The 16,318-nt window shown below is 38.0% G+C and overlaps 1 protein-coding gene across 1 annotated transcript in view; it reads left to right on the top strand.

Moving 5' to 3' along the window:
- The window catches only part of LOC306880012 (voltage-gated delayed rectifier potassium channel KCNH5-like), a gene marked incomplete at both ends in the record, with an annotated part of 100,338 nt that extends 84,272 nt beyond the window's left edge, over nt 1-16,066 (top strand). Inside the window, one exon of the mRNA XM_079433276.1 lies at nt 14,900-16,066. Within this exon, the coding sequence (XP_079289402.1) occupies nt 14,900-16,066 (1,167 nt within the window). The remainder of the gene's footprint in view (nt 1-14,899) is intronic.
- Nucleotides 16,067-16,318: the final 252 nt, after the last annotated feature.

The following is a 16,318-nucleotide window of genomic DNA, read 5'->3' as shown; positions in this document are numbered from 1 at the left end:
TCACTCTTGTCAGTCAGCTCGACTCACTCTCCTCAGGTGATAAATGAAATCTGATCTGTGATGCGCGACTGTCGTTCGTTTGGTGTGCTGCATTGAGCAGCCACGTTCAGTTTTAATTGTAGTGTCTGTTCTCTAACTGAACTAAATGATTTTTATTACTATTAAAAAAATCTAAATGACAGTGAGGGATGGTGCTGCGGTGGGCAAGTGATAACCAGTGTTGCGACTTAACAACCTTGGTATGAGGATGCACTTTATTTTTGTTGAGCATGCACTTTTGTTTTTCATTTTTTTCAAGGCTGACAAATGTCAATGCATTTTTTTTATAATGTATTTGAAAACACGTGACTTAAAGACAAGCGCAAGTTACTTCCAAACTGTAATACATTACAGATTACTACTGTTATTTAAAAGTAATTCCTTACCTTACAATATTACTGTCTCAGAATTGTAATGCGTTACATGACTCCTGTATTACTTTTGAGTTACTTTCACCAAAATATCCACAGAAGTAGAATTTAACATTCTAAAATGACAAAATGCACTAGAGCCCTGCCCTAATGGCAAAGTGTTTATATTTCATTCTGGCTTTTTATTAAGATCATTTAGAAAAAACGTTTGGAGCATTTTTTGTTCATTAAATAAGTTTTTTCTTTCTTAAAGTAACGACAGACCGGCAGGCTGATCATAGATTATGTTTGATCAATTTAGCCTTCTCAAATCATCATGACTTGCCTAAAATAAAATCTATAGATATACTAAAACACTTCAAGCATATAACAATGTTTAAACGTTAAACCTAGATAAATGTGCGCTGCATCAGTAGTTTGTGCGGAGAGTGGAAGCTAAAGCGCAGGACATGGAGGCAGCAGCGCAATCAATTGCAATTTTGTTTTCAATGGAAACAACGTACGCCATAATTTGTGCTCATAAAGGTAAGAGTAATACATAATTTTGAACTGTAAAGGGTCTACTTTTATTTGTGTGCACTCACAATATCAACAAAACGTCCTTTTATCTTGAACAGGAGCGCTTCACAAAAATGAACCGAAATACATGCCTCACGGACATGATAAATATATCTAAAGAAAACTTTAAATTGCTACTTAACGAAATAAATAAAAACGAAAACAAAAACTATTTAATACAATTGTTATCCGTGAAGATTCACTTCTCTCTTAAGGCGCGTCTAACGAGGAGATGGCGAATCCTTACTATTTCCCGCGGACACATTCATGGTAATTACTTTTGCTGGGGCTTTTGCTTTATTGCGTGTATTTGAATGCAGAACTCTTCAGCTGTGCTGACGGCTCTTGACAGTCGCGGCAGCACAGACTCATGTTGTTTCCACCAGCGCTGCAATTTTTTTTCATCAATAATTGATGGATGTCTAAAATATAAAGATAAGGAGAAGCCTAAAACAGGCCCGAGGCCCGGCCCGCGTCTGAACTATGATGTTAATATTGGCCCAAAGCCCAGCCCTAGGGACATAAAAAAGTAGGAGCCCAACTTTAAATTAAATTAAATTTTAAAAAATAATAATAATAATAATTGGGGGCTAAAAATGTTTTGTAATGCAAGCGTTACTGAACATGTACTGAGTAAAATATGACTGAAAATTGATTAGTAATGCCTTACACTACTGCGTTACAGCAAAAAGTAATACGTTACTGTAATGCATTACTTTTGTAACGCCTTACTCCCAACACTGCTTAAAGACTATATAACTTTCTCATCCTCGTGCACTAAAAACGTTGAATAGATGCATTTCTTTATGCATGAAATATTTGATTATAAATTTGTTGTTAATGAGTTGTTAATTGCCGATAAACCATAGTTCTGACATAATTCTTGTTACAAAGTATTGTGGTGCCTTACACAAAAAATAAAAAACATTTGAAGAGTCAGGACTTAACAGGACAGGACAGGACTTTGCTATAGTTAGGCCTACTATAGTTAGAGCTACTAAATTATCAGTTTAATCAGTGAATCTTAGATTTTGTATTCTCCTGGGTGCACAAACTGCACGGCATTGGCCATGAGAAGGACTTAATTATCGGTTATCAGTATCGGTTACAATTTTTCATATCTTGCATCCCTAGTTATGATATTGATACAGGAGTCAAAAGAGTTGCTTTGGCAAATAAGTTTTCATCTCACATTTGCTTTTGCTAACACTATCAGTTAGGTTTTAGTGTAGGTGTATGTTAATTTTAAATGCAATAGAGGACATTTCATTTATGAACTGCCATTATATGTACAACAAACAACATAAAATGCTGCCACAGTCACGTTTTGCAGAATATTAAACATGCTATTTAGTGCCAGAGACTGGATAGTTCAACTGCCGTTAAACATGTAACAAGCTATGCAATATCAATATTTTAATAAACCCACATCTGCAATGGAGAAAAATGATAGCGCCTCTTGTGGATGTGCCATCGGCAAAGTGCAGCGAAATGTACCTTAAACAAGGTATTTCAGGTTTTGCAAAAATGGCAGAATCACACATTTCCAATGAGCCTGGGTCATCTAACACAGATTCCTGTCATTTTTGAGTGAGCCTGAATTCATCATTTGTGTTTGATTTAGCTGGAGGGATACCCCTGCACGAGTAAGCATATACAAACAAAAATAAGCTTAAGTCCCAAAAGGAGGTAAGTTCCAATCTTGTTAGACTTTTCTATCATCTTTTTTCATAATCAAGACCAGTGGAGTATTGAAGTATTGCTCATTGTAAATTAGCTTTTTCTGATATATATATATATATACAGTGGGGCAAATAAGTATTTGATACACTGCCGATTTTTCAAGTTTTCCCACTTACAAAGAATGGAGAGATCTGTAATTTTCATCGTAGGTACACCTCAACTGTGAGAGACAGAATATATATTTAGAAAAAAAATCCAGAAAAACTAATTTCCATTTTATTGCATGAAATAAGTATTTGATACAATAGAAAAATAGAACTTAATATTTGGTACAGAAACCTTTGTTTACAATTACAGAGGTCAGACATTTCCTGTAGTTCTTGACCAGGTTTGCACACACTGCAGGAGGGATTGTGGCCCACTCCTCCATACAGGTCTTCTCCAGATCTTTCAGGTTTTGGGGCTGTCGCTGGGCAACACGGAGTTTCAGCTCCCTCCATAGATTTTCTATTGGGTTCAGGTCTGGAGACTGGCTAGGCCACTCCAGGACCTTGAAATGCTTCTTACGGAGCCATTCCTTAGTTGCCCTTGCTGTGTGTTTGGGGTCATTGTCATGCTGGAAGACCCAGCCATGACCCTTTCTTCAATGCTCTTACTGAGGAAGGAGGTTGTTGCCCAAAATCTCGCGATACATGGCCCCATCCATCCTCCCCCTCAATACGGTGCAGTCGTCCTGTCCCCTTTGCAGAAAAGCACCCCCAAAGCATGATATTTCCACACCCATGCTTCACGGTTGGGATGGTGTTCTTGGGATTGTACTCATCCTCCTTCTTCCTCCAAACACGGCGAGTGGAGTTTATACCAAAAAGTTATATTTTGGTCTCATCTGACTACATGACCTTCTCCCATGCCTCCTCTGGATCATCCAGATGGTCTTTGGCAGATTTCAGACGGGCCTGGACATGTATTGGCTTGAGCAGGGGGACCTTGCGCGAGCTGCAGGATTTTAATCCATGACGGTGTAGTGTGTTACTAATGGTAACCGTTGAGACTGTGGTCCCAGCTCTCTTCAGGTCATTGACCATGTCCTCCCGTGTAGTTCTAGGCTGATCCCTCACCTTTCTCAAGATCATTGATACTCCATGAGGCGAGATCTTGCAAGGAGCCACAGTCCGAGGGAGATTGACAGTCATCTTGAATTTCTTCCATTTTCTAATAATTGGGCCAACAGTTGTTGCCTTCTCACCAAGCTGTTTGCCTATTGTCCTGTAGCCCATCCCAGCCTTGTGCAGGTCTACAATTTTGTCCCTAGACAGCTCTTTGGTCTTGCCCATAGTGGAGAGGTTGGAGTCTGATTGATTGAGTGTGTGAACAGGTGTCTTTTATACAGGTAACAAGTTTAAACAGGTGCAATTAATACAGGTAATGAGTGGAGGATAGGCTTCTTAAAGACAAACTAAAAGGTCTGTGAGAGCCAGAATTCTTGCTGGTTGGTAGGTGATCAAATACTTATTTCATGCAATAAAATGGAAGTTAATTATTTAAAAATCATACAATGTGATTTTCTGGATTTTTTTTATATTCCGTCTCTCACAGTTGAGGTGTACCTACGATGAAAATTACAAATCTCTCCATTCTTTGTAAGTGGGAAAACTTGAAAAATCAGCAGTGTTTCAAATACTTATTTGCGCCCCACTGTATATGTATATATATATATATATTTAGACATTTCAGTGAGACTGTTCATAAAATTTAACTAAATGAAAACCAGAATCAGCAAGTAACCATGCTGTTGCATTTTGCTCATGGGATAACAGCTCAAAATTAGGGCTTTACACCACTTTCCTAGGCTTGAATCCCAGTCTGCAGATACTTAATTTATCTTCAGCTGCAAATGGATGTAGTTTCAACAGTTTCTAACAAAACTAAAGCTTCAACAGCTGTATGAAAGACCGCAGAGACTGGAAGTCTTTCAACAGCTGCTGTTATTACATCTTAGCGGGGCTAATGTGAGTAATTTGAATAATTTCAAACCAAGCACAGAAATGAACCTTGTGAGTTGATTATCATATAATATACAAAAAAATATCTCTGCACCTGGGTATAATATGACTCATAACCTTTTCAAATCATATCACAATGCAAACCAGAACAAAGGCTAATGTTTTTATGCTTCTCAAGAGAAACTATAAGTGTCAGCAGTCATGCTGTGCATTTCACTTTGATTCATTTTCCTATGCTGGTTGTGCTTATCGCTTAATATAGAATGATAAACACCAAACCAGTGTGGGATAATTCAGGTGCATATGAAATATGAATTTCTCTTACAGTACATCCACAAACACACACTTTATACAGTTTATCGCTTTTTTTTTCTTGGATTGGAATACCCAAGAGAACACCGGTTTAATAAAAAAAAAGAAAGACAAAGGTGTATAAAACTGTGCAAAGACTTTATAACTAGAGTTCTGTGCCTGGCTTTTGAAGTGGTTTTATAAATTTATATTTTTAATCAAGAACAGCCTTACTTCAATTTATTTTTTTGGTAGCTTAATCTTCAATAACCAATTTAAATAAAAGTAAATAATGTAAATCTAATCAGTAGGCAAAAATAGGATTTATTTATCTTGTTTATCTTAATGCATTTCAGTACTGTATATTTTTTTGAAAAGGAAGAGGCATTCATAAAACCTGAATGAGAAAAAAGAAATGGATTTTTGTATGTTAAGGCCTTTTTCTCATAATCCACCTCATCCTCAGGGATACATCGGAGCGGTGTAACTGTCACCGTTCCCGCTATCTGTCACTCAGTCACTGTCAGGGCTTGTTAGGTTCCACGTGGCTCTTGTCATGAGTGATGAAAGTGTCGTCTCATTCCTTTTATGTATTTATCAAAGTCAGGCAACATCCAAGGGGAATAAACAACACTGTGAGAATGTTTTCTTTGGAAAATGGACATTTTTTCTTGTTGAACTAAATGTATCTATTAAAGAAACAAGTATTTGAGAGTTTAACTTAACAGACAGTATTGCCTGGATTATTCCTCATAGAAAATGCATGTCGCATGAGAACCAATTGGTACTCTGGTTAATGAGAGAGAGAGCATCTTTGACTGTCTGTACAAATGAGTCACGTGATTATTGTCTCAAATTTACTTGAAAGGTTTTTTCAACAAAAGAAAACTTAAAAAATTCAAAACCCAAATACTCACTTGATCTCATAAGTTTACTTATATATCCTTGACATTTGCTTAATTTATAATGAAAAAAATACCATCCTACCATGTATTTGTAGCAGAATGTATTTAGCATTGAAGGTGCATTAAAGAGGAAGAATGATAAAGAAAAAACACTCTTAATCTCAGAGCTGGACTCTGTTGTTTGTTTGATTAAATGCTGTTATGGGTTTCTTACAGTATTTCCCAGTGCACACATTTTAGGCATATACTGTAAAAGAGTAATTGTACCATTTAAGTTGGACATCTCTTGAGAGCATTTCCTAAATAGTTCAGCTAAATTATTGCTTTGTTCAAAAGTATTGCACATCAAGTATTGCACACCTAACATTGTTTAATAGTACTCGAGCTACCCTTTATTTATGTCCCAATGCTTCTGAAGTAAGCATAAATCATTCATGTTGTCTTTTTTTCCTCCGTTAACCACGTGGCCTGGTTTCTGAGCTCATGCATCTGCTCTACTTCTGTCTCAATCAACCATACATGGTGTTAAATGTTGATGTTTATGTGTTACGCTGATAATTTCTTCCAGTAAACTTAACCACACTGACACTTCTTGTGATAATGTTGTTCAAAGGGATAGTCCAGCCAAAAAAAATTAAGTTGTGTGATTATATTCTTACTCTAATGTTGTCCCAAATCTGAATGACTTTCTTTCATCTGTAAAACACACAATAATATATTTTGAAGAATATCTTTTTGAAGTTTTTTGTCCATGATTTTTGTCAATGTGGTCTGAAATGGGTATTTTGGACCCCTTAAAGTTTAATTGTATTGACTGTTTTCAAACAGGTTTCCTGTTTTACAGTAGTCTGAAACAGTCCAGCACCCAAGCCAAGGCCATTGGCTGAGTCGCTGTTGCTGTGTGGGGCTGATGTTATCTCAAGAAATTTAGAAGAAATGCTGTGTTGATTTGTATCTAATACTCCTACTGTGACAGTTCTGTTAAATTGCAGGCTGGACAGTTTTTGGTGTTGCAGCCATACTAGTCTAATACTACAGCTCATTAGTTTGAGTTTCTGTCCAGGAGGGGACTCATGGCTGTGTTAAATAAAACAAGACTGACCCAGCATGCCTGTGCAATTATTCCAATTATACAATCCATCTTTGTTGGAACAGGAAAAAAGTCTCTTCACACAGGTGAAGAATGTTAGAATAATAACGCTTGCTCCAGAGAGTGTAAATGAAATATTGGATTCTTCATTAAAATTCCCCATGGATGCTAACAGATCATTATAAATCCCTAATCAGTTTTCCTCAGCGGCAGAGATGCAGGCTGTTGACATGTTTTTTTCTTTCTGTCTCTGCTTTTATTCAGCAGATAGCTTGAGCGTTGTGATAATTGTCATTATCCAATAAGAGGCTGCACAAAGGGAATAATTAAACAGCGTGCATAGCTGAGGCCAAAGAGCAAATTCTTTATATTCTGGCATAATGGTACTTCACTTAATTCACAGCTCTTGTTTTATTCCAAGGGCACATAACATTGCATCCATATATTATACACATCACTTACACTGCATTTTAACATTCATATACAGTATGTAATGGTGTTTAATGGTACACAGAGATTACGGTACTATATTTATCCATAATAAGCAGCCTTACTGTGTCCTTTACCCTCTGAAGGATGTGGGTTGTTTTAAGTGTTTGCTCAGATACATGTATGGCTGTTTAAATTAGGGATGCATTATATATTGGTTAATGGCATCTTATTTATAATCATTATGGCTTTCCTGTAGCTCAAATAGTAGAGCATGGCGCTAGCAACGCCAAGGTCAGGGGTTCGATTCCCAGGGAAAGCAAGAGCTGATAAAATGTAAAAACTGTAACTTGAATTCAATGTAAGTCGCTTTGGATAAAAGCATCTGCTAAATGCATAAAAATGTTAAATATTATTATTTTAATTTACTGGAATCAGTTGATATTGAATATTTAACTGTTTATTCTCGTTTTCTTGTTTTTAATAACAATAACAACTCTAATTTAATAACATTGTTAAATGTGATCTTTAGCAAATCTCAAGATGAATATATTGTCCATATGTGTATTATAATGCTGTAATGTTGTAGTTTGATTTTATTAATGTTGATTTTTTTAAATTAATGTTTTTTTTTTTTTTTACAAAATAGCATTGATTTTTACCATATATGAGTTATGTCATAACATAAAAAATTATTAACAGCTTATCAGTATTGGCCAAAATTGATATGCTGTGTCAGTGAAACCCTAATTTGAACTGTTCTGAATAGTGACAAAATAGAAGTTCAGAATGCAAATTAAATGCCACAACTAGCATTTATGTGATGACTATTATTTATATCAAGTATTTTTTAGAACCATTTCCTGTCAGTTCCCAAACATAATTAGCGTCCATCACTGCACACACCTTTGTTTCTTTTGTTGCATTCTCACTCTGCACCCTAGCACTTATTTTGTATTTGGCTACACACATAGGCGTAATTTACGGGTGGGACGGGTGGGACATGTCCCCACCACTTTTTACCAGGCTCGATATTGTCCCCACCACTTTTAAAAAGTAACTGAAAAATAGATTGCGTAAGGTATGTATTAAAGGAAAAGCACCATCTACAAATCGTCACTCTTCATAATCTAATTCATTCATTTAACTATTTTTTCCGCCGGTCAGAAGCTTTTCAACATCCTCAAAGATGAATATTAAGTCTCCTTGTGAAACTATCGCGAGATACACGATATGCGTCATGGGATATGTAGTTTCCTTTCCCTATAATTAATTAGTCTACAGATCCTGTACCTCTTTTAAAATTTATTTGTAGTCTACAATGTTAATACTGTATTTTAGTCTTAAGGTCTCTGCACACTGAGTCCGAAATTTTCGCATGCGTTTTATCACATTCTTAAAAATTCATCACGCACAGAGACCTTGCACACTGAGTCCAATGCGTTTTAATTAATCCGTTGCGAAAGAATTCGCAAAACTATACAAAATGTCTTCAAGCAGTGAGGATGATTTTGTTGGCCTCTCTCTTTTTAAAAAAAGAAAAAGAAAAAGGAAATATTGGGTCCATCCAATCCTTAGATTGCGCAGAGAGGAAGGAGAGTTCCACCTTCATATCAAAGAGCTGCGGGATTATCCCGAGAGATTCAAAGTTTATTTCAGGATGTCAGTGCCTCAGTTTGATACTTTGCTAGCGATACTGAATCCACATATTAAAAAGAAGACCACCAATTTCCGTGAACCAATTTATCCTGAACAGAGACTGTCTGAGGTATGGATACACCAACACACACACACACCCCCCGAACTGCGGCATCGGAAAGGTGCGCGCCAGGCATAAAAAAATAGGCAACAGCAGTTCTTTATATTCTGTATCTTTGTATTCCGCAATTTGTTTGTCATAAAGTGCTCTGTGCTGCAAGACGAAGTGTATTAATTTGTCTGACACCATTTTGGATTTTGGCTTTCGCTTGTACGGTGGCTCTGAATGGTCAAAACACCTTCTCAAAGCATCTCAAAATGCTTTATACGGATGCGAAAAACGCAAAAAATCGAACCCGATCCGATTTTTTTTGACGGACGACAATTTCGGAGGCAGTGTGCAAACGTGATTGACAACGTGAGGTCGTATTTATTTTTCAACGTGCGAAAATTTCGGACGAAAAATTCGGACTCAGTGTGCAATGGCCTTTACTGTGCGTGGCTGCTTCACTAAAAAGCTTCTTATATCACTTCCACACTTTCTTTTGGACATTTTGTTGATGTTTTAACATTTATGCTATAGGTAGCAACATTTACCGTTAACTAGCCTTTACATGTGGGGTGGGGGAGGAAAAAATAGAGCTTTTATAAAAACGTCATAAAAAAAAGATTCGTCAAAACAATTTAATTTATTTAATTAATAAAGGTAGTTTAACTATTTCAAACACAAATGAACTCTCATTCATGTTTTACACAAGGTTTTGCGTAGTTCAGGATTGGTTAAATTATTTGATTGGATGAGGAAACATTTTGTGGGCTTGTCTTGACTCTTGACGTAATGTTGATTCTTCGTTCAGCGCGTGCATTGATCACACCTACTTTTAGCAAGTTGTCCTTTTAGCAAGTTTTTCCACATTGTGAATGTTACGTTTTGCTTATTTGGATGTTTATAGACATATTTGTGAATGTGATGCATGTGTGGAAATTAAGTGCATTTCCAACTCTGAAATCAGTCACCAAGTAAATTCGGTTATTAAATAAACAAATAGCAAAACGTTTTGTGCGGTGTCCCCACCACTTTTCAAAGCAAAGTTACGCCACTGGCTACACATTGTTCCTAGCCCACTCTCTCTTTTTCTTTCTAGTTGACTCTGTCACTCCCATCTCATTCTGCTCGTATTAAACGACATTTAAATAATACGAAGAGGCAGAAGGGGGCTGGATTCATTATTTACTAGAGTCCTCCTGGGAGATGAGAAGTGGCATGCGACGCAGCACTTCAGGGTGCCGAAAGACTGCACAGGGATAACTGAAGGGCACGTGACACGCTCTGTTCTATTTTTAACACTACAGACCAATGTTTGCCTGGAGGATTTTTTTTCTTTTAAATCAGCACAGTCGCTGTGACATTATCTCACACGACATTGATAGTGATGAAAAAGAATGCAGTAATTTACAAGAAGTTCATGATTTTTTTCTACTGTAATGTGTAAGTGATACAAAGATTATCATTATAAGTGATCTCATTATAAGATCTCATTATAAGTGAGAGTTTTACACAAAACAAAATGTTATTTCAGGCTGGTCTTTGAATGTTTGATGAAATTCCATAAAAAATAACAAGCTGTCCTGCTCTGTATGTCAGGTGGGTCCGCACAGAACTCCTTAGGGTGCTCAGCTAGGGGGCTTGGGTGGCTAATTAACACTCTAATTAAAACGTATGCGATCAAAGCTACTGCCATGCGTATACTCACAGCTGAAAGAGAAACAAAATGGGGGGGGGGGGGGGGGGGGGGGCAGGCTATTTCTGCAAGGTGCTGTGTTGCTGTTGGGTAAAAGTTCTCAAACACTGTACAGGTCTCTGTTAACCTCAAAGTACTGGTAGTTTAAATGGTACTAGTTCCTGAACCTAACTGTTGACCCACTTGGCACAGCTCCAGTGTTGTTCGTTTGTGTACTCTACTGTCCTGCTCAATAATATCATGCCTCAGGAACCATGCCAGTGGCACTTGACTGGATAGCTGGCTGCAAGCATGAGAGAAAATACTTAATCTTTTACAGTGAAATGTAAATCAGTAAGGGCTCTTGCTGAAACACTACTGCCGATACATACACAGACACACTTCTGTGAGCTTGAAGCCATGTCACTGTTACACACATAGCATACATGAAATTACCCATAGTGGACCTAGACAGGTGGAGCTGGGGCAGGTGGAGGGTTTCCTAGGAACTCTATTTTTGATATATGCCACTTTATAGTTCACAGTTACGATCTTGCTTCTCACAGTTATGACTTTATATCACACAGTGTCACTTTACATCTCACAAACACACTCAGAAAAAAAGTGCAAAATAGTACATTTAGGGATGCACCATCTTGTCACTGGGGCAGTACCTTTAAAGACATCTTTTTACCTTATCTACCTCTGAAAGGTATTATATATTATGGACCATTTCAACGGATATTCGGCGGTGACGTCTTTGTTCCTTGGACGTTTCCGGTTAATGTTTGAGGGCATTCAAAAAAATGGCGGCAGGCACTTGTTGCGCAGTGGGATTGCTGTTTAAAATGTCAAAATTAAAAATTAGATCCTTGTTGCTCGGTGGTTGGGTGCTCCCTCTGGCCTGGAACTAACATTAATTTATAAATAATCTGGAATTAAAGGGTTTAGATTTCTGAGAAACGTGCCTGGATTGCAGCAGTGCAGCGAGAAGCAGAATAGCAACTCTAGGATATACAGCGCACATTTCGATTCAGGTAAGGAAATGTGGAAATGTTTTTTCCCCATTTGATTATTTGTATTTATTTACGTTAACTCTTCAAGTATAATGCAGCAATGAGTTTTCACCATTGTTTACACCTAGCCTAGCATTTTGATTCTTGTTTAGTGAAAAAGGCCAAGCTTTTATTTCCGTTTTATTGCCAAGTGTTATGTGGGCTATAATTAAATATGAGTTCACATTAGTTATCTAGCTATCTTGACAGCAGATAAATGCATTGAGTAACACATTATAGAAATGTATTCTGTAAACTTGAATGTTGAATAGTGAAACAGTTAACTGCAGTAGTTTACAAAAGCTAACGGTAAACATGTACTGATGTATTATACAACAATAGTATTATTAATAAATATTGTGCATTAAATTAACATTGTTTTTCTACTTTTGTCTTTAGGAAAGCCATCATCTGTAATGAAAGACACCTAAGACAGTGAGTGCTACAGCGAGACAGGACAGTGCCAAACCACATGTGACCATATGAACACCCAGATGTGTTTGAGAACTTGAGGATGAAATGCAATGTAGTACTTAAAGCTGCTCATGGCCAACCTGCTGCTTTTGATATTGATCACATATGAATAAACTTGCTGGAAACAATGAGAGGATGTCTTTTGTTTATATGCAGTACTGGTCAAATGTCTGGACACATTACTATTTCGAAGTCGTGGCCTAATGGTTAGAGAATTGGACTCGTAATCGAAAGGTTGCGGGTTCGAGTCCCCGGCCGGCAGGGATTGTAGGTGGGGGGAGTGAATGTACAGCGCTCTCTCCAGCCTCAATACCACGACTGAGGTGCCCTTGAGCAAGGCACCGATCCCCCAACTGCTCCCCGGGCGCTGCAGCATGGCTGCCCACTGCTCCGGGTGTGTGTTCACGGTGTGTGTGTGTGTGTGTGTGCATTTGTTCACTACTCACTGCTGTGTGTGTGCACTTGGATGGGTTAAACGCAGAGCACCAATTTCGAGTATGGGTCACCATACTTGACAATACGTCACGACTTTTTACGACTTATTTTTAATGTTTTTGAAAGAAGTCTCTTATGCTCATCAAGCCTCCATTTATTTGATCAAAAATACAGACAAAGTCAGTAATATTGTGATATAGTTTTTTGGGGGAAAGCGTTTACTCATTCTATGACCACACTCAACAAAACTGAATATATGTGAATTCATGTATTAATACTAGACACCCTAAAGATAATATGTTCCAAAAATCTTTGTCATATCTTTGTTAACATGCTTTACTAGCCTTTCGTTTTGATACAGCCATCATCTTATCAAGGTGCAAACAGGAATTAAACTACTCTGGTCATGTGACAATTTGCACTAACCATGTAAAACTGCACGTATTTAATTGAGACCCTTTATTTTTCCAAAATTTGCAGGAAGTGCACTAAAAAATGAGTAAGTTTTTTTTTAGAGCTTTATAAATGAAAACCTTTTTTTAGATAAAAAAAGGTTTTCATTTATAAAGCTCTAAAAAACTTAGGAAACCATTGTTTTAAATTGTAATAATATTTCAAAATATTACTGTTTTTGTCTGTATTTTAGATCAATTAAATGCAGGCTTGATGAGCATACTTCTTTCAAAAACAGTAAAAAGAATACATATTACTAAAAATAGTAATAGTGCCCACACTTTTGAGCAGTACTACTGGATGTGCATGTGTGTTTACAGTAAATGTGGATAAAAACATACATACCCATATATATATATATATATATACTGTATCAAAGACTATAGATTAAAGGGACTTTGACTGTATATAGTGTGTGTGCATTTATTATTCTGCATTTAGGCTATGCTTTTATCTTAAAAAATAATAATAATACGGGTTTATGCAAAACACGGTAGCCAGCATTGATTTTCATTCATTTTGTTTATTTGTGACCACATGATGGCTCAGATAGAGCATTCAAATGCTTTCTCGCACTGTTCCACAGCAACAAACTTGACCAAACTAAGCACACATTTTAAAACAAATGAAATCAGTAATAATGGCATGTTGTGATTAGTTTACTAGTATTCGTTTAGCGTTGTAATATACATGCATGTTCTGTAAAGCTGCAGTGAAACAATATGTATTGTGAAAAGAGCTGTACAAATAAATATGAAAATGAATATTTGTGTAGACATACAGACTGACCCAGCAATGCAAGTTAAATGTCCACTAAAAACCTCCCCGGACATCTTAGCAACAAACCATGATAAGTACGTAAGTGACACTGTTTGTCTCGTTTCAGTTTAACCAAACATAAGACTGATGTCACGCGCTTGTTTTGACAGATCTGAGATTTAAAAATGGTGCTACCGGAAATGCTTCAGGACCAGACATGTGCAGTAGCGTTCCAACGCCTTTGTTATTGTTTACATCTTTGAAATGGTCTATAGCCTCATAGTAATAATATGGACCCTTAAGGTACTGCTTTGAACCTTTTAGGAGTAAATGAGTTACAAAGATGTTGCTTTGAAGGTACTGCCCCAGTAACAAGCTGTTGTACACCTAAAGGTATTTTTGATTTTAAACTTAATTTCACACTTAACATATTTATTATTTTACTTTTAGGTGGAAACTGGCTTCCAAAACTATGGGATTTGAATTATTCTCAGGAGTTGTATATGGTGACCTATTCCCCTCTGCTTTGGATGTAAAGGTCTCGAGTGAAGAATAGTTGAGGAATCGTAAATCTATGCAACCCTAATCATGACAAATATGTTCTTGCTCCAATGTAATTAGCCAGTGGATGATATAACCAGCTTTGGTAGCTCAAACAGTAGAGCCTGGTGTTAGCAATACCAAGATCATAGGTTTGATTTCCCAGGGAAAGCAAGAGCTGATAAAATGTAAAAAAACTGTAACTTGAATGCAATGTAAGTCGCTTTGGATAAAGCGTCTGCTAAATGCATAAATGTATAATGTAAAAGTTCTTCATGCCTTCTTAGTAACTAGTGCCTCTTACTAGAACTTGAATCAATTCTTTATTTCATTCATTCAAAGCAGACATGGATTCCAAACATACAGATTTCTTACATATTGTTATGTCTCCCCAGATTGTTTTCCGCAAGATTGTTGATGTCAAGAAGGAGGAAGAGGAGAGGAAACACCACAAAAATGAGGTGACGTTGTCAATCCCTGTAGACCATCCTGTCCGCAAGCTCTTCCAAAAGTTCAAGCAACAGAAGGAGATGCGCACACAAGGTTCATCCCAGCATGACCTGGAGAGGAACCAGTTTCAGGTGGAACACCACCTCCATCCACTGTCCCACCAGATTCATCAGCAGCAATATCAGCCCCAGTACCAGGGCCACCATCCTCTTCAACACCAACACGTGGCCCCCATACAAAACGGGGCCCCTGGTTCAGGAAATGGGAACAGTGGTTCTAGCGTTGTGACCGTCTCTCAGATAACCCCAATCCAGAGTGCCCTAGCCTATGTTCAGACTGAGGAACCGAACAGGAGTGAAGGCCATGAGGCTATGGAGCTCAAGCCCAGTTTTGGCATAGAGGACTCAAATTGTCTGAAGGTAACAAGTCCGGTGAGACCAAGAGGAGGAAGAGGACGAGGCTGGATGCGTTTTCATAACATTGCATCAGGATCATCTCCTATGCTTCCGCTAGAACTAGAGAAGCAGCCACAGCAGAAGGAAGAGGAATGGGAGGATGTATCCCAGCCGCTAAATGTGATCTCTGAAGATGGGAAGAGCCAGGAAGCAGAGGGTGGACAGTCTTACGAAAGGGGTCCCAGTGGAAATGGTAACAGTAGCGATGAGACTGATGAGAATAGTGCTCTACACAAGACTGATTCTTGCGACAGCGGAATCACAAAAAGTGACTTGCGTATTGACCGGGTTGGTGATTCACGGAGCTCATACGAGAGATGTTCAATGGAAAGGAGCCCGTATGAACAGCCCAGCCCTGGAGTGGGCGACATGACCCTTCGGGGGATTCACTTTCAGTCTCTCCCTGAACAGACTGTGCTTCAAAACAGTCTGTACGAGGCAAAGCTGGAGCTAAAAGGTGACATCCAGACATTAAACAGCCGGCTAGCGGCTCTCGAGGACCAGGTGGGGGAGATTCTGAGACTCCTTTCGGAGAAGACGAAACCTTCCCCACCTTCTCAGACCTCCTCGCCAAAAACCCCACTTCAGTGCCAGGACATCTTTGCTGTTTCTCTGCCTGTCACTCCAGAAACAGAGGGGGACAATGGACCCCTTTGAATTAGGATAAATATATTTAGATCTTGATATGCTGGATCTTGATATGTTTTTATCACTTCCCTTCCTCACACTCAGGAAGGAACGGTGCATACTGATGATTAGAGGAAGGATCCTTGCTGTTGTAAATATATACTTGCATGTCCAGCTGGAATCTGGCCTGCCAATGAAATCTTCTCTACGGATAGTAGTTGTTTGTACACGTACAGAGTCGGCTGCATGCGGAGATGATTTTATTCTGACCTTGCACATGGG

This window comes from Barbus barbus (genome assembly GCF_936440315.1).
Source record: "Barbus barbus genome assembly, chromosome: 14".
In the NCBI taxonomy this organism is placed as follows: domain Eukaryota; kingdom Metazoa; phylum Chordata; class Actinopteri; order Cypriniformes; family Cyprinidae; genus Barbus; species Barbus barbus.
Note: the sequence above shows the minus strand (reverse complement) of the source record. Positions and strands in the feature narration are given on the sequence as shown.